Source organism: Apteryx rowi, unplaced genomic scaffold (assembly GCF_003343035.1).
Source record: "Apteryx rowi isolate R43461 unplaced genomic scaffold, aptRow1 scaffold_307, whole genome shotgun sequence".
Taxonomy (NCBI): domain Eukaryota; kingdom Metazoa; phylum Chordata; class Aves; order Apterygiformes; family Apterygidae; genus Apteryx; species Apteryx rowi.
Genome location: NW_020449497.1, coordinates 789,455 through 816,857, shown reverse-complemented (window position 1 = coordinate 816,857; position 27,403 = coordinate 789,455). Strand labels below are relative to the sequence as shown.

Here is a 27,403-nt window from a genome sequence, read left to right as displayed (position 1 = left end):
TTTTACACGTGTGATGGTTTTATAGTCTTCCTAGTCAGATGTGCTCACTGGCTAACATTATTATTCTCAGCTCTGTGGTTCATGGATGGTGAATGTGCTCTGGATATGGAAGAGGTTAACTATTTGAGACATGGTGTTAAACAGTGTTGGTTATTACACTTTCTACCACTGGAAGAGATAGTAATTATTACCCAGCCACCCCACACTAAGAGACTGTTTTGTAAACTGATGCAACAAGTGAGGATCTAGAATACGCGGGAAGAAGTGCTGACTGCAAGGCAAAGAGTGGCAAAAGTGATCAAACAGTGCACCATTTGATCGTCTTCGAAGGCAGAAATTGTTTTTAAGTGGGTCTTGGGCAAGGCAATGCAGCAAAAAATGATCAGGGAGGGCAAAATGATCCAGGAGAGCTTTCTGTGTATAAGGAGAAGCATGCAAGAATGCGTAGAGATGCTGTCTTCATACTGGAATCCGCCCCAGGTAGGAACTGCCTCAAGTGTTTGTATGGCACCTGGTGCAGCACTTCCTCAGTTAGAAGCAGATGCTTTGTCTTCTGTTGTACTAAACATAATTATCACTTCTGCTGTAACAGAACATATTAGGAGTAAAATTATTGATAGATGAGAAGTGTTAGTGCAGATGGAGACTAGTTGGAAGTCATTAGCACCAGGAAGATGACTAGCATGAGAGGGAGGAGGCAATCATTTGAACTTTGGGTAACAGGAAAATGTTAGGGGAGAATATAGGCAAAGATAGAGCTGGGAAACAGTATTTGACCAACAATAAAGCATTCAGGATTGGCTTCCTTTCTTCTCTTTCTTCTTCCTCTTCTCCTCCCTTCAGATGCATGCTCTAATTTAAACAAGAATAATTCAAAGAAGCCTCACAGCCTGCATTACACCCACAGTTATACTGGGTGATTCTAAGGATCTGGTCTGGCCTTAAAAGCATGGCCTTAAAAGCAGTTTGAGAACAGCATTAAAAAATCCAAAATAAAGCTCATTCAAGGCTATCAATGTCTAAAAATGACAGAGTTACTACAGAAGACTTGGCCTTGCAAGGGGGAACAACCCATGAATCTGCTGGGACGTTGCTGCTGTCCAGTGTAAATGTGATGATGAGCACGTTCTGGGATGATTCCTTATACATCCCTCCAGCAAAGAGGACTGGGTAGGGCACAGCGCTCTCAGACGCGTTCTGTTCTTTATTTCTGCAGAGTTGCCGCAGCTACAGCGTGGAACTGCCCACCTGGCAAAGGTAGCAGCACACGGGGCCTGTGCTGGCTGCCACGGGAACTCTGACAGACTGTCATTTGTACATTCAGTTCTTCGTGTAACGAAGCCAGAGCCTAGTTGATGTCTAGGCCCTCCTACCGACTAGCTGGCAAAATATAATAAATACTTAGTCCATTCCCTTTTTCAAACCTGAGAGCAGAGGAGAAAAGTCTTCCATTCAGCCAGGCATTCATCGTCCTCYTTTTATGAGGAAGAAGATTGAAAGATGGGAAAAAAAGCAAGGTTTGGGATAAAGGAGAGCAGAATGATTTTGAGAGGGAAGAAGATGATTAAGGCTGGCCCTCTTCTTGGGGATTATTGGAAATGTGGAATGCTTTAGTACTTGCACATGAAAACCTGCTGTGTGAGAAATAGCCACTGGTGTAGAGTCATGCACAGTTCTCATGTGAAACCATGCAGGGGTGCAGATCAGAGTATTTCATTATCCTACTTAGATGTACAATATCCATCTGACCATCTTATCTCAATAAATCTACTGATGAAAACATAGCTTAGGAACCTGTGTGAACTCAGATTGGCATCTGGCTTTGCCAGTGCTGTCAGTGTAGTGTGAATTTGGGCAAAAGACTTACCTGCTAGCTATTCATGAGATAGATCAGTAATTTCCTGTCTGCCAAGGATACTGGGAGATTTCATTCATTAGCGTTTGTAAAGCAGTCAGATTCCAGAAAGCAACAGAAAATAGATCAGTGCTAAAGCCAAAGAATCCTTCTGTGGCCCAAAGATACAGAAATACCTGAAAGAGGCCGTTAGAGAGAGATGCCTGTTTTTTGCTCAACGCTATTGTAATTTGCTTTCTCACACAGACAGAAGTGATGCCTTCACGATTCTTCATGAGGGGAATAGGCACTTGGTAACCCTATTGGATGAAAGTTTGTGTTCGTTTTCAAAATGCCATTGCTTTCAGCCAGCCAAGAAATCCACAGCGGTGAATCTTTCTGAGGTCTTTGTCGCAGGTTTTGCAGGAATAGTTCAGGAAGGCCATGGCCAGTTTGAGTTCTCTCCAACTTGTTCTGCGTACCTGGATAGCTTAGTGGCTGCTTCCCAGCTGGACAGACATGGTAAAGGACTGTCTTTGTGTGTGATTCATGACTGAAAAAGAGAGCTCTTTGAAAGCGGGAGAAGAAGGAACCACTGAAGGAAACAACAGTTAATTCATCTTCACTTTCTGCTTGGACTTCCAGGGAGGTCAGGCCAGCTGCTTTCATCTTTGTCTGTTTTGTTTTTCTTTTCCTGGTTGACAGTTACTGGGTGCAACTTGAATGTTCTCAAGCTTTGGGGAGTAATGCAGGGTAAAATTATTGGGAGAGCATCATGTACTAAACTGTAATTAATTCACATTTTTCAGGAAGTGAATTGATGTCTGCAAAGCTATGAAATAGGTCCCTACCTTAACACCTGTCCTTTTCTTCTACAGTCTGAGTTGCGCTATCAAACTGGAGATCCCTGAAGCACCCAGAAAAGGCTGSTGGTGCAGGAGGTTTGATAGATCCGTGTAGATAGACAGCAAAGGTGATATGGCATCCGTATACTATCCGGTGCAGTGCATATAACATTTCCTCAGTTTTACAACTAAGACAGCGCTCGGCTTTTAGAATCGTGGCTTGTATTCATCATCATGCTGATTTCTGCGATCACACACATGGCTTCCAAATGTTTTCAGACCTTACACAAGTATCTCAGAATGCCTCATTTCCCTAGTAGTAGCTGATGCTTTTGCCCTTGTCTGTTTTGTTTTCCATCAGAACACGCATGTGGCTTTTTCTGCTCTTTCAGCCTTTTTGATGAGTGGAAAATTAAACTGTGTAGGCTTTGCTTTTCTTCATTTATAGCTAGAGTAGTTTCATTCTGTTCCCTGAGCTCTCTGAGGGATATCTATCGTTTTGGCGAGTTGTTTGCAACGCTATTTGGACTTGCCCATATGGATAGGATGACACCCTGTCACAGTCCACATTAATACACTGCAGTAAAACCCAAGCAGCTTTTAACTTGATACCTGCCTTGTTGTAACCCTGCAACACAACACAGTCAGTTTCTGTGTCCCTAAGTAGGTAATCAGGCCTTATGTACAGTACAGTTCAAACTATGTTTACAAGATGTTTACCAAAAGTCTGTTGAATATTATGTATTATATAAATATTTCAAAGAACATGGTTTCAAATCACAGAAAAAGACAGGGTTTAAGTACATCATTAAGTATAACAACTTGATAGAGTATAACAACATGATACAGTCTTGACTGGGACCTCAGGGGTGAAAAAGACTTTAGTGCCATCAGGATCTTCGAGTTGTGCATGTTTTCTTGTTTGTTTGTTTTAAAGATGATTTCAGACTTTGCTAAAGCATTTGCTGGAATTTGAAGGATACAGTACAAGTGGTTAGTTGTTATTTTTCAAGTAAACTGGAAGCCCATGAAATGTAAGTAATAAATTACATTAGCAGGATCTGTATGTTTCTTAATTACACTGTTGCACAGATATATCTGATGATTTTTGCTTTTATAGAATCCTTACTTTTGGTGACACTTCTATAACATAAAAATATCTGCTACTATACTGATTTAAGAATAACAAGTTACAGGGCTTTTTTCCTTGTGTGCTGACTGCAAATCCCAGTTTGATATTATGAGTATACCTGGTTTTGTTGCGTGCTTTGTGCTAGGATTGACTGACTCAAAAATATTTTCTTACAAACGCATATGATCGGTATATGTAGATTTGCAGAGAGATGTAAAGAAAATGAAACTTCTAAATCATTTGGCTGGTCATCCACTGTTCCATTTAATAGAATGGGTCTGCTGAGCATATATATGATGAAAAATGTTATGTAAATGCTGATACTAGTAATATGTTATTTGGATCCCATTAATTTATGGAAAAAATAACTTGAGGTGAGGGGAATGATTGATGTTATGCATGTATTGTTATAGTGTTAATGCCACTGGAATGCAAACAATAATAGACATACCCTGGAAGTACACCATGTTGGCCACATGCTTCAGTGTTTCTGTTTGAGTGTTTTGGGAGTCAGAATTTTGAAGCACTCTTTTGTCTATTTCACATCTGTGCTTTCACACTTTGTAAAGTTGCTGCTGATAACCTTTTTTTTTTCCTGTAAACAAGTGGCTCACATGCACGTAAATGTGAATGTACATACATGCACAAACACACAAACTGAGGTTCTTTTTCTACCTGTTATTTGCAAACTCCAGAAACATTTGACGTGAATTAGAGGGTGGCTGATTTCTTTGAATTTAGGTTAATCTGAGTCTTTTATAGTCTAAGAAGACAAATTTATTATAATTGTAAGTAACTAATATTTGTTTTGTTAGAATTTTTTCTATAGATGTTCATCTACAACTCAGCTGGTGTTCTCTGCTTTGCTTCATGCTGCGCAATTATGTTTGTAAGCCTTTCATTTTTTCGAATATTGCCAGCAAGCGGTGACCTAGTAGTAAGCATAGTTCTTCTGATCTTTTCCCATCTCATCTAACTGCCATTTTGGCACATATCTTAATTGCATGGGATTGATAAGATGCGTGGTGATCAGAAAGATTTCCTTTGCCTGTACCACCCAGCTTTAATATTCTGGTTAGATGATGTGCATTAGAGATGTTGAAACATGTATGTGGATTTCTTTTTCTCTTTTCTGCTTGTTATTTCTTTTTCCAATAAATTAGTATATAATTGTTCATATGTCTAGTATTTGCAGTATTTGGTATTTCAAAAGGTAGGTGGTTATTATCTTCTGTAATTGATGGATGGGAAAAATGATGCTCACAGAGGTTAAAAAGCTAGTCTTAGGGTTTTCCCCTTTAGCCTCCCCTGAAAATCTTAGCTGTAAGTCCAGATTCACGTAGCAAATTCCTGGCAGACTTTGGGACAGAACCTAGGAATTCTGATTCTCTGCCTCTTATCTTGGACTAGTGATTAGACCCTGCTGTTTGGGTGTATCTGTGCAGATGGGTGAAGACAAGCAGCAGCTCATGTCTAGCATATGTGTTTCACCAACAGCTTAGTGCTGCGCTCAGTGTGGTGTGTACCTCTAGTATCCCAACAGGTCTTATAAATATAATGTTGAGACATCTCTAAAAACTGCAGGGCTTTTACACGAGAGCTGGCTTATATCTGGCTAGCTCAGGATACACACAGCCCTTGAGTGTACCTGCGTACAGCTGTCTGTGCGGCCACGGCCTTAGTCATTGTTGGTCTGCTGCAGACGGCAAATTCACCTGAATTTCTTTCAAGAGAAGTTAAAGCACCTCCCAACAAGTAGTGCAGTGTTTATCTTTTTTCGAGGGCTTCCACATACACCAGAGCTACATTGCAGCCCCAGGGGAAGCCAATGTCACAGTGAATGCATGGCAGGTGGAAATAACTCCCTTAGACATAACTGCAGGCTGACTTTTTGGAACCTAACATGGGCCTGCTGAAACCACAGAATAAATTGACAGCAGCTTTGTTTCAGGAAAATAATTGCCTCACATAATCCTAACCTAGCCTATTACTCAGCTGCTAGACTAAGTAGCTGTTTTGTTCACGTCGCCCCCCCCCCCCCTTTATGATTAATGCTAACCTGGTATAGGTAATCAGCCTGGGCGATGGGAGTATAAGGGAGCCACAAACTGGCTGCAGTGGAGGACTCTTTCTAAATCTGAYGTTGTCTGTATAATTCATTTCTTCTGATAAGCTAAAGTAACTATTTTATCTCRCTGTCTTGTGAAGCAGCATTGTCTAATTAACTGCAAGGCTGGAAGTAGGGAGTCTTTGCTTTCCTTAACTCTGCTGTTTTCTTTTTCTGTAGTCTTGGGCATGTCAGTTGGATTTCATGTATAAAATCCTGAGCCTCCTGAAATTACTGGCAAAACTATATAAACGTGAAAATATTTTTTTAATTGAACAGAGCTCTGATCCTCAGTGATATCTTGTGGCYGTGAAGCCCATAGTGTAATCGTACTCAATTTGTGGAGAGATTTCCATGTGATGTGTTGCTTTTCGGGTATTTCAGATAGCCTTTTGATTTTGGGGTTATGAAATTAGGAATCCCCAATTTGTGCACCTCTGACTAAACTCTTGTTTGTGTCTCTTCTTAATCTGAGCAGTCCCAGTGCTTCAGCCTCTCTTCTAGTAAAGTGTAAAATTCCTTGTGTCCATCATGCGTTTCTGAAGGTACCCTGMTTGTCTCTCCCTGCTGCTTACATCTCTTTTCTCACCTAGAGCTGAAGGGTTCAAGACCAAATATGTCTTAAGGGCAGGACATGCAGATTTTGGTCCATATAACATCAGTGCAATRTTGTCTGTATTGTTTTCTGGCCAGTGTGTATCTTGACTGTTGGGCACTACAGGCAGCTGGGTGAGGTTGTGTTTTAGATCCCATATTATTTATAGCCTCTTTTTCTAACATCTAGAGCTATGCAGTTCCTCAGAAGCTCTCTTCAGAGCAACTGGCGAGAGTTCTCATAGGAGATACAGAGAAGGTAGTCTTTTTTCTTACTGTTGTACCACTAGTCCATAGATTATGAATCTCACATTAGGAAACCCTTGCTGGAAGAATYCTATATTGGTGGKGGGGGGGACGGGGGACGGGACTTTTTTTTATCAGGTGATTCAGTTGAATGGCCTGTTTTGCCCCAGGACTGCCCAAGCTTATTAAAACTGTTTTATGCTAATGAGTGTTAATGAGACTAGAGATTTGGTCCATTTTGGAAAGTATTTTAGTGAATGATAGGTACTACGTGTAAATATTCTCCTCAAACCAGGATCTGTTAATGCTACAGCTGATGGTAGTTATAAATATAAATATTCAAAACCAGACTTCTTCTAAAGGTAAGCAGGTTGTTCAGCAGAAATAACTGTTACTGCGCATTCTCCACAACTGTAGGTGAATTGCATCTAGTTTCAGTTTTAGTGGCATTTTGTTGCAGTTATTTGCATGTTGGGAGTGCACTGATGATAGTGAAAATCTTTTCAGGTGACCCCCCCTGCTCCAGAAGGACGATTCTGTAAATTAGAAATTAAGTTTGGGAAGAGCTTGCACCAAGATTTACACCGATGTTTGTGTGAATTCAGGGATGACATGGATAGTCATTAACCTCATAGGACTTGCAGCCTTTTGGATGATCAGGGAAAGCTTCCGACTCCTGTGCATGTGTATGGTGCTTTGATGGCAGATACTCTTACATTTTTATCTTTTTTTCTTTTTCAAATATGAAGATAAAATTTTCAAGAGTTATCTGCATATTCCCGGTAATTTTGGTGACAAGTAACCAGTGCCAGCCTCCTTTGGAAACAACCCCTGTTACAACCTTGTGATTAATAAACAATAGTGGCCTATCATTTTTGTTACAGGAATCTAGGAATGTTACATTAACTAATGTCAAACAAATATGCCTGACTAACAAGCTGGTAGTTAAGCTATGGATCCGGTTTTGCTATGACCCAGTATATGACATGAAATAAGTCATTTAACCTGTCCTTGTCTTAGTTTCTAGCATCTGTAAAGTACTAACAGTATTTTGTCTGCCTTAAAGAAGTTTGGCAGACTATTTGCATCTTAAGTGTTTGAGATCTACTTTTGAGCAGGTGGATAAAGTGAGGTTTTGGATTTGCTTCTTGGCTGTTGTGGGTACGTCAAGTGTCTGGACTTTTGTTTTAACAGAGTACATTGTTTATGATTTGTTAATGTCAGCTTGGATTTACCATTATTTTTTGACTAGTATGTTTAAAGCACATCATACTTCCAGTGTGTTTCTACAGACTTCACAGTCTATCATGCTGTCCCCAGAGACAGAAAGGAAGGTGACAAATTTCTCGTGTGCGTTGGAGAACATGGGCTTGGATCCTACTTGTCTTCAAAGCCACTTTTTGCTATGAACTGTGACATAGAAGCTGTTCAACTAGAAAATAACTGCTTATCAGAATAAATTAATTTTTCTCAGTATTCCTTAAAAATGGTGGTGCCCAATAGAGAAACACTGGAATAGCATCTTATGTAGAAACAGCTCTGTTGATTATCTGCCCAGGTAAAGCTCATCGGATGATAGAGCAGAATCAGTAGTAAATCTTGTGCTGTTTTGTGTTCATTCTGCCTTTCAGAACCAACATTTTTCTACACTTTTACAATAACATTTAGTCTTTCTTTAATAATACAATATTCATGGCCCCATCTATGTTAGTAGGAAGGGAATGGGGCATCTTAGTAGCAGACTGAAATTTGAACACAGTACCTAGATCAGCAGCGAGCGGGGAAAATCTTGTTAAAGATTTGTCTGGTGTTTTACAAGAAGCATTTTCCTGCGGCCTCATCAATGAAGGCCTGTTGCAACCTCAGACACAGGTGACCATCTGAAGCATTCCTTCCAAGAGAATCATGCTGATTTTAGGATTTTACTCCCACTCAAGGAAGGCGTTTTGTTTGTTTGGGGAGGGAGAAGGAGACGTCCTCCTGCAGTGCAGTAATACTTACCTCCTCTCCCCTTGTAGTTTCCTCTCTACAGCACTCTACTCTCATTTTAGGAGTTCCACGTTATTGATAGAGAAGCAGAGATGCAAAGGGATGGACTGGTTGTACCAAAGTTACATCATCAGGTTGAATTAGCAGAATGCAGTCTCTAGATTACTAGTTGAATGCAGTATTCATCAATTCTAGGTAGATGCTCACTAGTGTGACACCTGTAAGTTCAGAAACAGATGTTGAACTGTGAGCTAGGGGGAGGGGTGAGAAAATGAAATGCTGTTGAACAAAGTGGTTTTAGCAAAATGGGAGAGAAGTTGTGCTTATGTTCTGCTGTTGTCAACCAAAATTTAGGAGGGCTTAGATAAAGAGGTTGCAATTCTGTCCCAGGACTCCAGCTTGTTACTAGGCACTTGCAAATGCCAGTGGCTGTTTCCTGGCATATCCTCTTTCCTATGTCAGCAATATTTCTTATGACTCAGTGTTAGCCTCGATTCAGATTTGGCATTACTGGTCTTTGGTATTGCTGACTGTATTCTTATCTTCTGTTTCCTAATTCTCCTCCTCTCCAGAGTCTGGATTTGCAAAAGCAGAGAACAATCTTCAGGCTTCAGGTAGCATTTTCTCTTTAGTGTGGCTGGCCTCCTGGTCTTCAAGTGCAGCCTAGACCAACTTCAGTGTTGTGGGAATGAGGAAATAGGAACGCTTTTTATGTGATAATAAGTAATCAAGGGCATTGCGTTGCCCCACATAAGGATGGCGTGAGAGTGGGAAGGGAAACGAGTTTTTTTTTTTCTTTTCCTCCATTCCTTTTTCAGAGACTCTTCCTTCCCATTTCTGACAGGGAAACTCCTGTCAGAACGGTCTAATTGGAACATGTACTTATTTGAGGACTCACTTAGTTCTTACACAGACATGCCCAGACCTTTACGAGCAGAATTCGTCCCTGCAGCATTGTCCCCCATCCCTCTGGCTACTCCTTCAGTCCACATGGCACGCCAGGAGAGGTGATGTCTGCTGTAATACAAGAGGCTTATGTTTGCTCTGAACTAAAACACCAAATGATAAAAATATGCCAGTGCAGCTACTGTATGAAAGCTGRGCTGAGATCCATTCTTAATACTTCTCAACAGGATTTATTTTGTCTATTCCTCCTTGCTTCTACTGACGACTTAACTGTATGGAAGGGAATGGGGAGGGTCTCAAACAGCTTTACCTGTTACTCACTTTTCTGAGGAGCTTGAGAGGTGAATTTATTCATAAATAGAAGTGCAGAGCATCTGCTATTAGTAATAGAGATTCTGAAAGGCACAAAGGGCACTTAGGCTTCTCTACTTTTAATAGAGATAATCCACACTGTTATTGGTATGAATTGTTTCATCTTCTTGGTGACTCCCTGTTGAGATAAAGGAGAATGCTAAACATCTGGAGACTATTTTTTCTTCCTTTTACGCCCCTTCCCTGGCATAAATCAGGAGTGACTCCTTTGAGTGACACTGCTGTAGAACCAGTATAAGTGAAATCCAGTGTACCTTTTTCTTGGTATGTAGTGGTTCATAGTGTGCATTATAAGCTGCCAGAAGCATTAAATGGTTCAGAGTTCATTATTCTTATGCCACAGATCTACAAATGCTTAACTGTTTATAGAGTTAAATAATGTTATTTCTCTGTAATTAGAAGGGAACTTTAAGTATGCGTAGAGGTAAGATGCTTGATTTTGCAAAGGCACATGGTGTTGATAAATTCAAAATACTTTTACAAAGTCCCTTATACAAAATAGGAGCATTAAAAACAGCATTAAAATTATTAAAGGGCTGCTCATGTAATGTTCCTATAGAATGAGTGAGAATGGAAGCCCACTGACTTATTCTGACCGTTGCTGTTCTAGACTAGTGGTCCCAAGAGGCATATGCAATTCTGCCTGCACAACTGCTCTGTTTTASTGACAGCACTCATAATTACAGCTTGGTGAAGTTTCCAGGGCAGTCAGAAGGGAGGAGTTAAATTTAAACCCAGCAGATTATTAGATAACAAAGTTTACAGTCCCTGGCCCTGTGTATTCCTGAACCATTAGGGCCCTAAAATAGCACCAATCCACTGGTCCAGAGAATGTTGATCCTGTTTCTGCGACAACCCTGTTTCTTCTCGTGGCAAGATAGGCTGTTTCTGTTGCTGCTGGTATTACTGTCATCCTCCTTTATTATGTACAGCCTCGGTGCTTTGGCAATGAAGTTAAAATCCTCAGCTCTCAATCTGAATCTTTTCACAGATCATGTGTAGTGTGGGCAAGGTAAGATTCCTCGTTCCAGTGTGCCTCAGTTGTGATTCAGACCACCTGAGGATTCATAGGATTGTTTAGCTTCCTTGATTCATTCAGTCCTCAGGCCCTTTGATGAGAATATCAAGAATAAATGGAAATTATATAAAATTTTGGTGTGCAACTGCCAGCTCAGCTGTCCCTCTGAGCCCAAGATCACTCTTCTGAAAATGCCCCAAGCATCACATGCCTTTTGCATATTGGACTCGTGGAAGATCATATATTGATTGCATTGTTAATGAAAGAATATGAGTGATATGTATGTCTGAACATATGACAGTCTAATTACTATTCATTTTTTTTTATCTGCATCTGTGAAGGGAAGTGTGTCCTTAGTTTGTTTGCAAGCTCTAAGTGTAAAATGAGAAGAAGGCAGGGAGGTCTCCATAGCTTGATGGAACCACTGGAAGTTTTTGTATCCCAGAGGTATATATACGTTATTAAGAGATTGTTTAGGGACTGCTTAATCTATTCAGTGGAGGGATGGGTTGACAGTTTGGTTCCTTTCTGCCTATAAATAAGTCAGACACAGAGGACAGTGGCTTACTGATGTTAGATTTTGGCTAAAAAATCCTTGAAATGAACTCTTTAGCTCAAGGGAGCCCAAGATTTGTGACACCAAAGGCCTTTTTGGCAGCTTGTCAGCAGCCTGAGGGCTGCACCTGCTTTGCAGAGACATTTGCATAAATATTTTTGATCAGTAATGCATGCTTGTAACCTTACTTTCCTGTTCTCTCAGCTTCCCTGATGATTGAAAATTACTTGCTGTAGGAATTTCAGTGATAATCCTGATCAGTACATTGGAAAGCATTGCCTTCAGTTTGGGGTCCCCGTGCACACACCTGCTGCAGGCCTCATTTTTAGACCCTATACCCTGCTTGTCCTGACACTACTACTAGAAGCCAGTGAAGAAGTGAATTCATTGTTCCAGTTTGCAGATCACAGCATGGACAAATTTGAATGTCCTGATCAGACCTAGAGTAGTGCCAGGAGTTTCCATCAATTGACTTTACCTCTTCTTTGCTGCTGCCTTCCTACTCTTTTGCCCAGCACTGTACTTTTTTTAACATCTAATTGGAAGATCTTCTGCAGTCCTTCATCCAGTACGTCCAGGAAGTGCTACCATCAGTGTAAGGGACACTCCTTCTGTCTCCTGGAGTTCAGCTACCCATACAGCAAAGAAAACACAATTAGTCAGCAGGTCACTGGGATCAGATTTCCTCATGGGTCCCGTGCCAGGGCCATCCTGTTGGCTCTGGCCTCAAACCAAGCAGCAAAGTGGAGCAAAAGAATTGCAGACAAAGGGCTTTTATTTATTAGTTATTAATGTTGTTCAATTTAACCAGATCAGTCTGAAATCATTGGTAGCTAAGATTTATTTTGCATCAGGGGATTCCTGCTGGGGTTTCCTCCCTCTCTTCCCTCCCTGTTACTCATTCCTTTAAAGTAATGTTGATGATTACATTTTCTCAAAATAGTTCAGGGTAAAGAAAGGTTAAATTCAAACTCTGAATTTCTATTCAAACAACATCACATTTTGGAGTCAGCTGGATCGTGGGTTCACTTACCCTCCTACATACTGCTTTAAGAAGTTGAATTAAAACTTTGGATTTGATTGTCACAGGACCTTGGGAAAAGTCCAGCTTGGATGTGAAGTTTGTGCAAATCGCTGAGTTTCTCATGCTGCCTTCCCAAATGCTGCAGGGCCAGAGATTGCAGCCCTGGTTTTAGAGCTTGATCCGAATGTTGCTTTCTGCTCTGTCAGGTGCTGAACAGTTATTTAGCCTGTCAATTGAGTGCTTGAACCCATTTCTGGTCTCATAGACTGTGTGTTTGGGTTGATATTGCACCTGAGAATTGAACTAGGATTTTTAGGGTCTGTAGGGAGCAAGTGTAATTGAAAGCTTCCCTCCTTCCTGCTGGCAGACCCTGTAACCAACTGCCCTCTGCTGAAACTTGCTCTGCGTGTATCCCACAATGCCTGCTACGTTGCTCTTTATTCTGGGTTCTCTGTGGTCTCCTTCATGCACAGTGTTCTCAGCCATTCTGCTGCGAGTCTGGGATGACTCCAGACGGATTTATTCCAGGCTAACAGGGCAGAGTTGGGCCGAAATGCATTTCTGTGGGTTGGAGGAAATATGATGGATGTTGTAGAAATTGAGGGCTGAAGGGAATTTCAAGAAATCGTCTGGTCTGTGTGTGTCGGACAGTGACTCTATGTGGGTCAAATGTAACAAAGGTGTTTCAGAATCTGGAAGAAAAGTTTTCTTCCTTTTATTGCTCTCTRTTGGTTCTGCACTACACACCTTAACATTGAAAACTTTGTGTTGAGAAAATACCAATGCAGTGGGGGGACCCATCTGGAWTAGTATATATGTAAGGATTGGCTAGCTTCATATGTTGTGAGAATGTTTTACTGGTGGTAAAGAGGGAGGAGGCTTTTCCCTTTGTTCTGTTTAATACAGTTTCTTGATTAAGATAATCGGGGGTTGAGCATCTCTCATTCTTTCAACACTATGCAGGGGAAAGCCCCAAGTAAATGCAAGTCCATGTGGCTTTTGCTTGTTGGCTAAGTATAATTCTTCTATGGACAGTGCTGATAAGTGCATTATGAAGAGGAGCTCTGGAGAGGTACCCAGGACTGTGGCAGGTGCAGAAGGGTTGAACTGCTTTTAAAGAGCTGGTATACAGTTTAGAGTGTAGTATGGGGTGGAGGAGGACTGAAAAAACACTTGGATTTGTGGTTTCCTAAAACTCAGATTTTGTTCTTTATTGCAATCTCCAATAGCAGCATCAGTCCAGTGGGGTTCCTTTGGATTTACATCCGTGCCATGTTACTTCATTGTTATGGCGTCTAAATGGAGATCACAGTTAAGATTGGGGTGTTGTTCTGCCAAGCTATACAGAGAGGAAGTCTAGCTAGGCCTAAAGAGAAATTAGACCAAGTAGAGAAGAGGGGTGGAGCAGAGAACTGTCCTAGGTTATAAATTGGTGAGACTGCCAAGAATAGATCTTCTGAGTCCTAGTCTTGAGCCCTACCCTGGATTATTTTTCTTTTTCTGATGCAGACATTGGTGCTCCTTTCTGAAGGAGAAGATGCCAAACTTGATTAAATAGATATAGCCATTGTTTAAAATCTCCACTCTTCAATGTAATTGATTTTCAGCTTCATTGTGGTTTTGTTGAAACTCTTGGGAAGCTGTTAAGCTAACAGCATCCATACAGCTTCATGGACAGCAAGTTTGTTTTGGAGATATTTGATTAAGGCTGTGAGATGTTTAGATGCCAGGGCCATTGGCACCATAGAACTTGTATAAATAAACTTCATTTGTGCCACTTTCACGCAATTAAAGCCAGAGACCTGGAACATATTTAATGAGGTTTATTTTGCTAGTCAGGACACACAGATTTCATCTACTTTGTTTAGTGTTCTAAAAACATACAGGAATGTATGCACATCAGCATTTGTTGTGGATTGATTTCTTCTTTCTTCATTAGAGTGTAGCAATTCCTTTTTATAAGGACAGAAGCAGGGAGAGATTTGGAAGGGTTTTTCTAGRGATGAAAAGCTTTTTGGGGGTATTGCAGTCCATCACTAAGGGCTTTCTTAGTTTCCCGCGAGGGCAAGCGGGGACTGAACAAGCACTTCCATTGACTTCAGTTTCCTTTTTCTTCATCTTCCTCCTTATATTTTAAGTTTATGGACTGTTGGGAAGAAGCTCTGGGTGAGGATAAGAAAGGAGGRCAATAAAATAAATTGATTTCAGTCTTATTAATACCAGGACTAAATTTCTGTTCAGGTTCCAAAATTCAAAGGGGGATGGATCTGAGCTTTTGCTTTGGGCCTGTCTTTAATTCAGCATGTAAGATGATAGTTGCAAGGCCAAATAGTATTTCCTGTTCCACCCACTATAAATTATTGCATAACTAGCTACCCTTCTTGTGAAAGCGGTTTAACTGACCTCCCAAGAAACAGGTATAAGCTACTGATTGGGTCATAGTGCAGCTCTGTGGAAGGTCCATTAATCTTGTTTGCCTCAGTAATTCTTTTCTTGGCAGAAGGGCAGGGCCTTGCAGTTTGCGGGTTTGGACCTTGGGAGTGAAAACTGTCTAGAACAAACCATCCCTCTCCTCAACACAGTGCTCAGATAGGAAGAAAAGATGGTTGATCTTGTGATGTGTTCCTTTTCATTTGCTGCTGTGATCCGGTGGTTGCTAGACATGTCAGGATTACAGAATCTCTGCAAARCTTTTAAACAGCAGAGGAGCAAGCAGTTGCTTCAACTAGTTGGTCTCAAGGACTGAAGCTGAGGGCAGCACATATTTTATATTTAAATAGTCTGTGCTTAAATAAAAGGGAAATGAATGGAAGAATCAGCTTGACAGAAACATGGGACTAATCTCAAGGGACACAGCTGATTCTGCCACAGACTCACTGCATGCCCTGGGCCATGTCAGTTTATTCCCCAAGGCCTCAATATTCCTCTCAGCAGAACTGGGCGTAGTTATGCTTACCAGTTTTGTAGAGAGGCCTGTGGATGGCAAACATCATATAAGTACTGTTAATCACTGTTCGTATTCTTGTTTCTCTTTCAGAAGAAAATGAAAAACATGAAAAGCTCCGCCTAGAAAGAGAACAGGAGCAGAAGAAGGCCAGTGTACAAAGGGTTAACAATGCCATTCACGTGGAAGAGCCAAGGAATGAAATGCTGGCAGTGCCCATCTCCCCCCCTGCACCAGCCCCTCCACCTCCTCCGCCTCCACCCCTAGCAGCTCCCATATCTGTCATTCCCATTCCTGTTGTTACCAGCCCCCCTCAACAAGCAGCACAGACCACCTTGTCCCCTCCACTTGTACAACGCCACCAGCCTCTTGTAAGCACTCCCAGTGTCACTAAGGAAGCGTCTTCAGTTGCACCTGTCATACAAAGACCATCTGGCCCCCTTCTTCCAGATGTGAAAGCTGCTACACCCCCATCAGGTAGCCCAAAGCAGCTCCAGCATTATGCAGCTCCAGTCCTGGCCATCTCTCAGCACCACRTTGTTCAGCAGCCAATACAGCCCCAGCCTCAATCGCATCAACCCCTGCAGCAGCATCCAGGACCACCCCCACAGCTCAGTGCTCTAAAGCTGGCTCCAGCAGAAGATGCCAAACCAAATGAGCAGAAGAAGAGACCTGGAGGGTGAGTACACATTGTGTTTTGGAGATAAGGACTTTTGGAGGGTTCTGAGAGGACAGACAAAAGCAATCTCTGAATTCTGTAGCAAACCTGAGCATCTCTTCCATTCGTAAAGAGTTGTCAGATCAGAAATAAGATCCGTGGATATTTGGATGTCTGTTTTTTTGAAAGCATGTCTTTTTAGCTTGGTGTCCMCCTCCCCCCCCCACCTGACTGGAGTATACAAGGATTTTTTCCAAGCCAGAACTGCATTAGGAAGCAAGTCCCAGCACTGCCTGTCTGATGTCRTATGGCATCTGATATTATGTTCAGGCAAAAGATGTCTGCTCAAAGTGGTCAGGGAAATCATACAGCAGTCCTGCTTGCAGGAACCTTATTGAAAGTTGGGCCGTGGTAATATTCTAGAAGGTTTTGTTTCCCAGGACAGAGAGCATCTTAGTTACTATCTTAATTTCTTAGTGTTGTAAGTGCTAAATTTAATCCTGAGGTGAGCAAAACAGKCTTCCTACTTGTTCAAGAATCCTGGAGCTGGAAGGGATTTAAGGTTGTTTAAACTTTCCCCACCCTCACATATGACTTGTGACCCCGATGTTGGTCCTGGTGAGTGTTTGTCTCRCATGTTCTTCATGACTTTGGCTGGTGCAGACTCCCATGTTCTCCTTAGGCAATTGGTTCCAGATCACAGCCTCCTAATATGTAGCCTGGTATTACTTCTTGTCCTGTTTCTCATGGATGGGGAGAACAAATCATTTCCTTCCTGTTTGCAGGATAAACAACCTGGATTCAGTCTTTTCCTCCTAGATCATGTTATCTAGACCTCTGACTATTCTCCTTACAGCCTACAGTTGATAGATGTCTCTCTTTGTCCTAATCCAGCTGAGGCCTCTCCAGGGCTGAGTGGAAAGTTGCTTTGTGTGTCTTGCCTGTTCAGTGCAACACAGCAAATATACTCCTGATTTGGGGGTGTGGGGKATCTGGTCAGGCATTCAAAGAAGATGCTGCTTGGCAAAATAGCAATGGGTATCCTTCCTCTGGCTGTGCAGTGTAGCACGAGCAAGTTTGTCCTATTCTCAGTCTGTCTCAGGGCTGCTGTCTTGAAATAGCGGAGCTTGAGGTCCTTTAGTCTCTGGTCTACCCACTCTAAACAAGTGCCAACAAAAGAATCGTACAAAAGGCAGTTCTCTCTGGTGTAGTCACCTGCTCACTGCAGCTGGATCAGAATCAGGAGAAATGTTTTGGCCACGTCAAAATCTGACATTGCTTTTTGCTCRCTCCCAGATGGAGTTGAGTATTTTGAACACATAAGAAGTTCAAAACTTAGCAGTTCACTTTCTTTTTTTGGGTTCTCTGGTCTTTACTGCATTTGCTCTGAGCATTGCTATAATACAGTTTTTAAAAGAGCATGAATGAGATGTGAATTCTGTCTGTCYATGGAGAAACAGTGCCTGGCAGTGCTGAGCAGTGACCTGTTTCCTTTGGTCCTGATCTGTTCCCTGTGGATGGCCTCCATAAAAAGCATAACAGTTTCAACATCATCTCTTGGGAGCAAGAAGAGATGTAAAATATAGAGGACAAAAAAAGGTCCATAGTGTCTTTTGGGATGTAGCAATCCCAAAATGCTTAGAAAGAAGCAGGAGAAATAAGAATTTGTAAAGATAATGGCCTTTATGAAATGCCAGTATAATTCCTCTTAGAAAGATTGCGATGTTTATGGCCTGTCTATAAAACAGTCAGCTGCAGAAACGATAAGCATATTTGTGCTTAAATCAACAGAGCCTGTCACGGAAGTTGTTGTGTGGGTTCGGACTGGTGTACAGAGGGTTTCTGATGGCACAGGTATTCCAGTGAAAGACATGGAGAGTTTGGCTCTCTGAGCAGCAGCTGTCCTGGCAGAAGGCAGTACGATAGCTGCAGTTACACTAGCAAACTGCGCTGTACCATTAAAACATGCTTTGTTCATGTGGCGGGAGGGTGGGCTGTTTTCCCAGTGTAAAGTGCAATACTATTGCTGTGTCAGTGCGCARAGTTAGAGCATTATACTGTGAAGTATTTCTAGAGCTCCTAAACACCAGAAAAAGGCCTGTTTGCTGCTGAACAAGTTGTAAAGGTTTCTTGTGATGCATTTGGATCAGATACCCCAAGATGCATCCTCTTTCTCTCTCCAGAGTTACTCCTTCAGGTGTAAGCATAGAAAAGATGATTTATTCATTTTGTAAATGTTTCATGGGAAGAGGCTGTCAAATATTTATTTTTAAACATCTGAATATTTATTAAATATTAACCTGCCTCCTGAAATGCTCACCTTACTGTCAGCGTATTTTCAATCAAAGGTAAATAATCACTTTGCATAGTGTATGGAAGATACTTAAAATCTCYATGTGTCTGCTAATGTGCTTTCTCACCACAGTAGCTGAACACCTGAGATAACATAGATTTGTTTTGCTTTTCCTGAAAGAAGGCTTCCTCTRATTTGGGGGAGGGGAACAGAACCAAACAAAACAGGAGTTGACCCTAGTTCGTTCTTGAGCAGTGACTAGAAAATTCCTTTATTACTTTACTTCATATTTATGTTCAGCCGTGTTATTTTAGGCACAGTGGAAAAACTAAAGAGGTTTGAAGTATGCCTGCCGAGTCCCATATGCTTTAACTTGTAATTGTATAAATCTTACCCCACTGGAGTGTAGGCATAGATCAGAAATGGGTCAGAATCTGGGCTATATAGTGTTGTATAAATATATACAATTCATACTTTGTATCTTTTCTTCTCTTTGATAATAGCCATGTCTGTGTGTATAGACATGTTATACTGTTACCTGTTTGTATTTTGTGTGCAGTATATGCATAATCCACTATATATATGCTTATCCCATCTAAACTGCATGTAAAGTGTAGATTTTATCTTTATATAGTATAGCTAGAAATATATATGCAAATAATATTAAAACAGTGATATCTGAACATCTCTGTTGCTCTTTAATATTTACCTCTATATCCTAGACACAGACACGCTGCTGAAAGCGCAGGTTGAATGGCAATAGTTTTAAACCTGACACTGAGTTTATCTTTGTTCTGTTTGGGTTACAGGGTTGGGACCAGGGAAGTACATAATAAATTGGAGAAGAACAGGTGCGTAGAAAGCCAGGGTTTTTTCTTATTGTAATTCCCCTTCCTTTTTTGCCTTTAGTCTGTAAATATTTGTTTGTTTTTTTTACAAATGACTTGAACAAAATTCTTAGTGACTTTTAATGAATCTTGCAATACTGCTTTGCTTTCTTATAGCTCACTTCYGCATCTCTTGCTTCCCAGTATGTTTTACTTAGCTGCATAATTGCATTACAATAACACTGCAAAGCCCTGATCCTGCAAAGTAAATCACCATGTGCATAATGGTGTAATTTCTCGTTTGAGTTAAAGTAATATGTTAGCCAAGATCAGGGGCCAGGGTACAGTGTGAATGCAAAATAAAGACTAGTTCCTGATCCAAACTCTTACAGTGTAAATAGCTGTATCAGAAACATGGTGAAAGTGAAAACAACAGCACAGAGAGATGAGATATTTTATTTAAGATTGCACAACATTTCCTAGCAAAGCCAGGACTAGAATTCAGGTCTTACAAGCCACACACCCCTATTCCATTTACTGGATTGAGATGGCTCAATTTTAAGCATGTGGGTAGTCTCAGTGGCTGCTGTGCACATGTGTAAGTGCTTTGCTGGATTAAGGCCCAAATTAAGATTTCACTCTCCATTAAACTGACTTCCGGTTTATGCTCACATAAGTTGACAGACTACCTGTGTTTTCTTTAGACGTGCTCATTTGAAAGAATGCTTTGAGACATTAAAACGCAACATCCCCAAYGTAGACGACAAGAAGACCTCAAACCTCAGCGTTCTAAGGAGTGCCTTGCGATACATCCAGGTATGTATGGCGTTCGGGTGACTGCTTGTTACTGTTGGCCATCATTTTTACACATTTTATCTATCAAAACCCAGAGAACAGTATTAACTTTGCTTAAACCAAGTTAATTATCCACTTCCTGTAGTGCAAAGGAAAAAGGGAAAGGAGAAACTCCTGTTTTCCCCCTTCCTATACAAGTGTAGTCATTTATAAACTCCAGATTTGCAGAGCATTTTATACCTAGGAATACTTTCTTCAGGCAATCTCCTTATACTAAAAATTCCTAGTTAACCATAAGTCAGCCATACTAACAGTAGTGATGGGCTTTAGGTGGCTTTCACCTTGATGAAGTAGGTAATTCAAATGTTCATAGAAAGGGACATCCAGTGTGCATAAAGTTATACTCCTTTTTTCTGGACTAAAATGAATTTTAATCCATATGTTTTGGGATTTTTTTGTCTTTGCTAATCAAAACAGACTTCTGTGACAGTTTTGAATGTCTCAAATTTTTGATGAGACAGAGGTCAGCACAGGTTATGCACTTGGAGGCAGGGAAAGACAGGAATTTTGGGATGCATCTTGAAGCTCCAAATGGATTGGGTACCAAGAATGAATCCGAGAGAAAGTGAGGATAAAATTCAGTTGAGATGTTTGCAGGCTGAGTGAAATAAGTCTCAGTATTTGCTTATTGCTTGTTTTTATTTATCTCATATTTGGCACTGTCAGCAGTTTTGTCAGCTGACTTTATGCATTGATTTGTTCTTATCCAGCACATTTTCCATATTTAATATTTGTAAAATTGGTTAATGTTTGCACAAAATAAGTTCTTGGAGATGTCCTCTGTGGTTGTGAAATCAATAGCCTGTAATGCAGTTAAAATTAATTTAATCAAGAAAAAAGAAAAGGGAAGGTTGCTAAAGTTGCAGCTTTCTTTTGCAAGTGAAAAGGGCCAAAGACCTCATACATTTTGGCTGGAGTAAAGCATGCTGAGGACTGTTCACAAATGGGCTTTTCCACAATAAAGTGACTTCTTCTTTCCTCTCTGTCTTCCCATCTTTCTCAGTATCTCTCCAACATCATTTTATTCCTATGTTCAGAGGTACTGAACGTTCACTACTCTCACTGACTTTACTTTGGAGATTCAGTAATTACTCATAACCTTTCAGAATAAGACCGGCTTAGCCCTTGTCAGTAGCCTTAACCAGTGACTTCCCTTGCAGAGCCTTTGATCAGGGCATAGAAACCAGGCAAATTTTAATGATACTCAATCACTAGAGGATGGGCAAACAACAGGAAAAAAATCTGTCTTCCTTAGAAAGGTCACTTCTGGAGATGTGCTTGTATTGCAGTTAATGGGCATTAGAGAAGATATGAGCCTTTCATTTGATTTCAAGCAGGTTGCTGTCAGTAAAGAGATGAGCTTCCATTAGCACTAACGGAGACTGAGGGATCTGATCACCCATTCTTGCATCTGGGAGTTGAGTCCAGAGTCACGATGTCACGGAACGCAAATGTCTCTAGCATAGCTAGCTGACACTCTATGAATATTGATGCAAGTGCAGTTCTATCTCTGACCAGACTGCTCTTTAGCAGAATTTTTATTCTGTGCTTTTGGAAGACAGCTTAAAATTCTCTTTGAGGATGTCAGTAGGGATGATTGGTTCTTTCTCTCCCTCTTCTCTAGATCCGTTGTGAGATACTTTGAGGCTTAGAAGCAATGCAGTTTTGTGCTACCTACAGACATATGCGCCATCATCTCTGTAAACTGCTAGGAATTAAACTCTTGTCATGTCCTTCTAGGAAGCATAAATTGCTTCTATGATGGTCCAAAAGGTATACACAGATCCAGAAAATCATTTTGTTTCCCTTAAGTTTCTACCACTCAGGACCCTTTTCAGTGTCACCTCTAAACTGCCCTTCTGTACATTGATCCATTCTTTTTTACTACGCTGTGTTCACTCCTGTAGACCTGACTAACTAATCCAGCCACCTTAGAAAAATGTCTAGGTGACTGTGTACTAGCAGTGGGGCTTAAAGAAGAAAAGCGTGCCTGTGTAGTTCCATATACCCACTGTTTAGAACTGAAAGGAATCTCGGCATGGTTTAATTGCAGCGTGTTTGTGAAGTGAAAATGCAGAAATTTTGGCTATTAACTTTGCAATATTTACATCATAGTGTCTGAGACTGTTGAAGTATAGATTGCTATCTACATAGCTCCGGTTTATCTACTGCACTACCTGTTCACACCATGAAATTTCTTTGATTATTAGAGAAACCACTAAGAAAGACAGGTGAGGTGACTTGTCTCAGATGTTCAGTGCCCTGGTCTTAAAAACAAACCAACCAAGTTGCCTGATAGGGATTCTCAGTCCTTCCACAAAGGCATTTTTAGCTGGGTGGGTAYGTCATTTCATCTCTCCTTACCATTCCCAAAAGCACATCAGAGCACTTTGGAGCTGGCTGATTAGAGGAGAATGAATCTTGAGTAGTTAAACACTGTGTTTTTATGGTCAAACACGGTGGTACTTTGTAAGGGCTACAGATCTGCTGGAACAGCCTGATAGTACTGTGCATGCCTTTGAGGGACTCTGCTTAAAGGAGTGTTTCCTCCTTCTTGAGCTCATGATGATACTTATGTGTATGGAAGAGTTTATAAACTCATATTGCAGTCTACCTGTCTGATGTCCCCTCAATCTTCCTATCTCTCAATAGGCAAACAAGCTCTGAGCTGAGATGCTCTGAACTGGAGCTACATATTCCACATGCCAGACTAAGGAAACTTCTTAAGATAAAACAATCTTTCTGCTAATGGCTCCACTGCGAGCCCTCACCTTTGTTCTATCCCTTCCCCACCTTTTCCCTTTTTTGTGTGTGTGTGTGTGTGTGTGTGTGTAAGCTTTTCACAGCAGCCTGCTTTCTGAGGGTCAGGCATGTGGACTAGATGCATAGGTTGTTTCTTTTCTAGATCACACACTCATGTCCAAACGAAAACAGCGCAGCTGTTGACATCTGATTGCAATTTAATGGCAGGTGTCAGAAGAGTTGGCTGGTCTCAGTTCCTAGAAGGCAAGCGGTTGCACTAGAAAATGGGATCACTCATTTCACTCATTCTGCCTTCATGCCTGTTAGTCACACTACCTGATCCCTGATCTTAGTTTTGCAGGACCAGATCACTGACTTGTTCTAACGAGGTAGGTAAATTCTGCTGTTTTGCAGCTGGGGAGAGAGAGCGGGAGAAAGAGAGAGAGAGGTAACTGATAGGGAGAAGGTAAATTACTTGCTCTAGATCACATAGGAAATGTGTGTTGAAGCAAAAAACGGAATGCAAAATACTGAAGTTGCAGGCCGACAGTGCAGTGCCAGCTCCGTTGCTAGGAGTTTGTGTAGACAGAGAGTTGCCTCGTCACCTGTTTGGGGTCTGATTCTGTAGCCATCAGGAAGGCTGCAGAATCGGGTCAGGGACAGCCTGCACGGCTGTGTGTAGATGAGCGCAGTCTCCCATCTGTCAGCGCTGCAGCGCTTGGCTCACTCCTACAAAGGCAGAGGAGGTGGGGTCAGATCATACCACGCACGCGAGCCCGAGAGCCCGGCCTTCAGCAAGGCGCGCTCTCGTCATGGCGGTGAAGGTCACAGTGACCTCACAGCCCTYCCCTCCCTCGCCTCCCTCCTCTCGCCAGCCTGGAGCACCCTCGCCAGCGTCCACGTCCACGTGTGCAGCGAGCACATGGCTAGTGCCAGCCCCCCGCGTCAGCGGGACTGCCCGCCCAGGGCTGCGAGCCGAGCCGTGCAGTGCAGGCTGTGYGCGCCGCGGAGCGCACGCGTGTGCAGCTGCGCCTGCCAGAGGAGGTGGTGAGGAGCTGCCTCGCCTCCCGTGGGTGGGTGGGCAGGCGCCGCTGAGCCAGTGCGGCTTGTGTAACCGCCTTGCTGACGTTAGCGTCTGCTGCTCGCACTGATTTTCTTGTCCGCTTTTCGCACGGAGGCGAGTGTCTCTTGCRGCCGATCATTTAATTCAGAAACAGCAGGGAGTATCCAGAAAGCAGAATGTTTTCCTTGGCATTTGTTTTGCTGTGGATCTAGGCCTGAATCATGACATGCAGTTGCACTAAAAATTAGACAGTTGTGTTTATTTGCCTGAAAAACAGATTATTAAAAATCTTATTTGAATTTTCAGACTTAAAAAATTCTTTTTTTTTCATTTTGAATTTAACTTCAACTTAACTGTTTCAACAAAAATAACATGCATGGGGAGTTCATCCCATAGATGAACCACCTGCTGATGATCCTTGCCTGTCCTGACCGATTATAGAGGGAGCCTAGATGGGACCCCAGATTGAACTGGGACATCAGCTGGCAGCTAAGGCTAGATGAGATGAATCCCAGCCTAACCTTCAGACAGAAGCACGGGTTGGTCATGATTAAAAGAAAAACAAAAGAAACATTGCCTTCTTGGCAGTAAAAATACAGAGTTAACACACCCACATGTGTGGAACATTTCAAAGACTCTCTTTGCCCTGTATCTCCATAGGCTGTTTTGTGGGTTTTTTTGCCTGTAGCTACAGGGTACCACAAATCACGTTACAAATTCAGCATGTTTCACTTAACAGTCTTGTCATTTGCCTCTCTCCCTTGTGAAGAGGACATGGGAATTGTGCAAAGGAGACTTAAAAATCAAGATTTTTATTCACAATACAGCAAAGTAGTTCTTCATCAAAGCAAGAAAATACCCAAACTAAATGACTCTTTCACAGAATGAGTGCAATGTGCTGGCCCTGAAGCTGTAGTTAGCTGATGATCTGTGCCCTCAAGGATTATGACAGTTTACTAATTGTTGCAGTGTCTCTTCCTGTGAAATCCTTTTTCTTCATTCCAGCTGGAACTTCTTAGAAACAGGCTATTTGTTTCCTTGGCTGGTTTTAAATATTTGTATCTGCATCAAATCAGATAAGTCAGAAAGTTAAATTCCAAACTTTCATTTAGCAGTCATTTCAATATATCCTTGAAGTTGGGATTGTGCTCTGCAACAGTAAATTAGAATCTCTGCAATTAAACACATTGTTGCACAAAGGAAATTAGGCTGAACACAGTTGGAAGTTAATAATCCTTTTAAATAGTGATTCAGTTTTAGGCAGTATAAGCAATTGTGTTGTGAACCAGCTTCATGGCTTTCAGTTGAAGGAATTGTCTCCTACTGGTCAAAGCAGCAGAGTGGACCTCCAGTCTCCAAGTGGCAGAGCCGRTGATAAAGTACATTTGTTATGCAGGTCAAGCCACCTAACCTCTTTGTTCTCCGCTTACGGACCGCAAAACGTGCGTAAAAATACTGGAGACCTCCTGAAAGTTTCTAAGATGCCTAAAAATGATGTGAAAAACATGTAGTGGAGAAAAATGCCATTGTCTACTTTGAGAGAACGGTGGCCCAGTCCTCAGCTGGGGCAGATCAGCACTTGCTCCATAGAAGGGGTGTTCTCTCTGCAGAGAGCTAGCACAACAAGCCTGTCTTCTTTCAACAGCGAGCAGTATTAGAAGTGGGAGTTGCAGTGTTCCTTACTTGTACTGGATAAGGTACTGCCGKGGTGGCCGGGGAAGTGAAATTCTGAGTGGAAGACTGAGAATACAGTGTGTAGCCAGGACTTTAATGCWGCTGGGTGTTTTGATTTAATTCACTTTAAAGGATTCCTTCCCCCCTAGGAAATGTTCTAATCATCTTAGTTGGAGGCTAATTGAAGCCCTTAAGCAAGACTCTCTGCTCTTCTGTATTCTCAAACTTTGCCTGTCACAATGGTACCTGAACACCTTCTGTTTTCAGGGGTTATTTTTCTATTGCGTATTAGTTTAAAACAACGTCCATGCAATTAGCTCGCCAAGTAACGTCAGGACACCAGGACAGCCAAAATCAAACAGCGCACTGGCAGTACRCAGAGTCACAGCCTGACAGATGTCAGATCACATTGCAAGTCCTGTTTGTTTGCCAGAATTTCCCCACATAACCGAAGTCAAATGCTGACTAAATAATAACCTGCTTACAAAATATTAGACGAAGCTGATCTTCCCAGAGCTTGCAAGAGCCGAAGAGCAGAATCCTTTGAAGTTTGCTAAGAGGAAGGCACTGTGATCCACACTACTGTGTGTGCTGCTTTAGATACTCCCAGAAGTATTGGGGGAGGGAGGGGGGGGAAAATACTGTGATAAAAGATCCTGGGCCTTAATCATACCAGAGGAATATTTGCTCTGTATAGGAAACTGACTTTGCTTGCAAATTCATAGAAGTTATCCACCAGGCCTACCTGCTGCTCTTAGTATTAGAGATGGAAGATAGTTATGAAATGAACTTCTGATATATAATATGACCAATTTGTCATATACTGTCTCAGAAAGGGTCAGGAAGGTTAGAATTTCTTTCTGCCTCAGGAAGTAGGGTTTAAATTCTACCCTACGTCATGCTGATTTGAAGGATATTGGTACAAAGCTGCAGATGCTTGCAGAAAATTTGCCTTTTGGTCCATGTCTGTGGTCTTCCCAGTAATCACCCAGCTGGACTTTTGATGCAAAAACAGTCTTTTGGTCTTCTGGTTATATGTACTTGGGAAATCTATAAGTGAATGACAAAGCCATTTAAGTCATGTGACTGCTTGTGTGACTAGGTTGCAAGCCTCTTGCTGTCACTTGAATTGTAGACCAGCTGACTAGAGAAATGTTTTACCAAAATAAAATAGTCTCCATCTTCATGATGGAAATCCTCCCTCAGTCCAGATTCTCGGAACAAGGTGCTGCATCAAAGTAGCTACACACTACTTTTGGGGAATAACCAGCTCTCAGAGAAGTCAAGCGTTAAATGAGTCTAGAGTTGGGAAGACCCTCTCCCCTGGAGCATTAGCCCTTCCGAACCCTGGCTGAGAGACACTGACAGAGCCTGCTGGGGTTGAGCTTCCACTCCAGCTTCTCACACTACCTTTCCTGTGATTGAATGAAAGCAGCAAGTTGCAACTTCCATGGCTGTCAGTCTGGTTCTTTTCACTGGGGCGCAGTTCATGCAGAAAAAGAAAAAAAGAAAAAAAAAATAGTATAGTGGACTCAAGGTAATTGAAATCTTTTTAGATTCCCAAGTAAATCTACTGTTTTGTTCATTTTGAGGGAAGCGTGCCGAGTTTCTTCATCTGATTCCAAACGCAGACTTCCTCAGTTAAACTAACTTCAGATTGCAATGCTGTGACCTCAGCTAACCTTCTGACTGTCTAGATCACAACTGTCCAGATCAGTGTTATT

The 27,403-nt window shown here is 41.7% G+C and overlaps 1 protein-coding gene across 1 annotated transcript in view; it reads left to right on the top strand.

Annotated features, from left to right (window-relative positions):
• Positions 1–440: 440 nt before the first annotated feature.
• MNT (MAX network transcriptional repressor) overlaps positions 441–27,403 on the top strand; it is a 49,167-nt gene continuing 22,204 nt past the window's right edge. Inside the window, exons 1-6 of the mRNA XM_026070218.1 lie at positions 441–480; positions 2,102–2,356; positions 6,703–6,771; positions 15,661–16,246; positions 19,328–19,369; positions 20,050–20,161. Of these exons, the coding sequence (XP_025926003.1) occupies positions 441–480; positions 2,102–2,356; positions 6,703–6,771; positions 15,661–16,246; positions 19,328–19,369; positions 20,050–20,161 (1,104 nt within the window). The remainder of the gene's footprint in view (positions 481–2,101; positions 2,357–6,702; positions 6,772–15,660; positions 16,247–19,327; positions 19,370–20,049; positions 20,162–27,403) is intronic.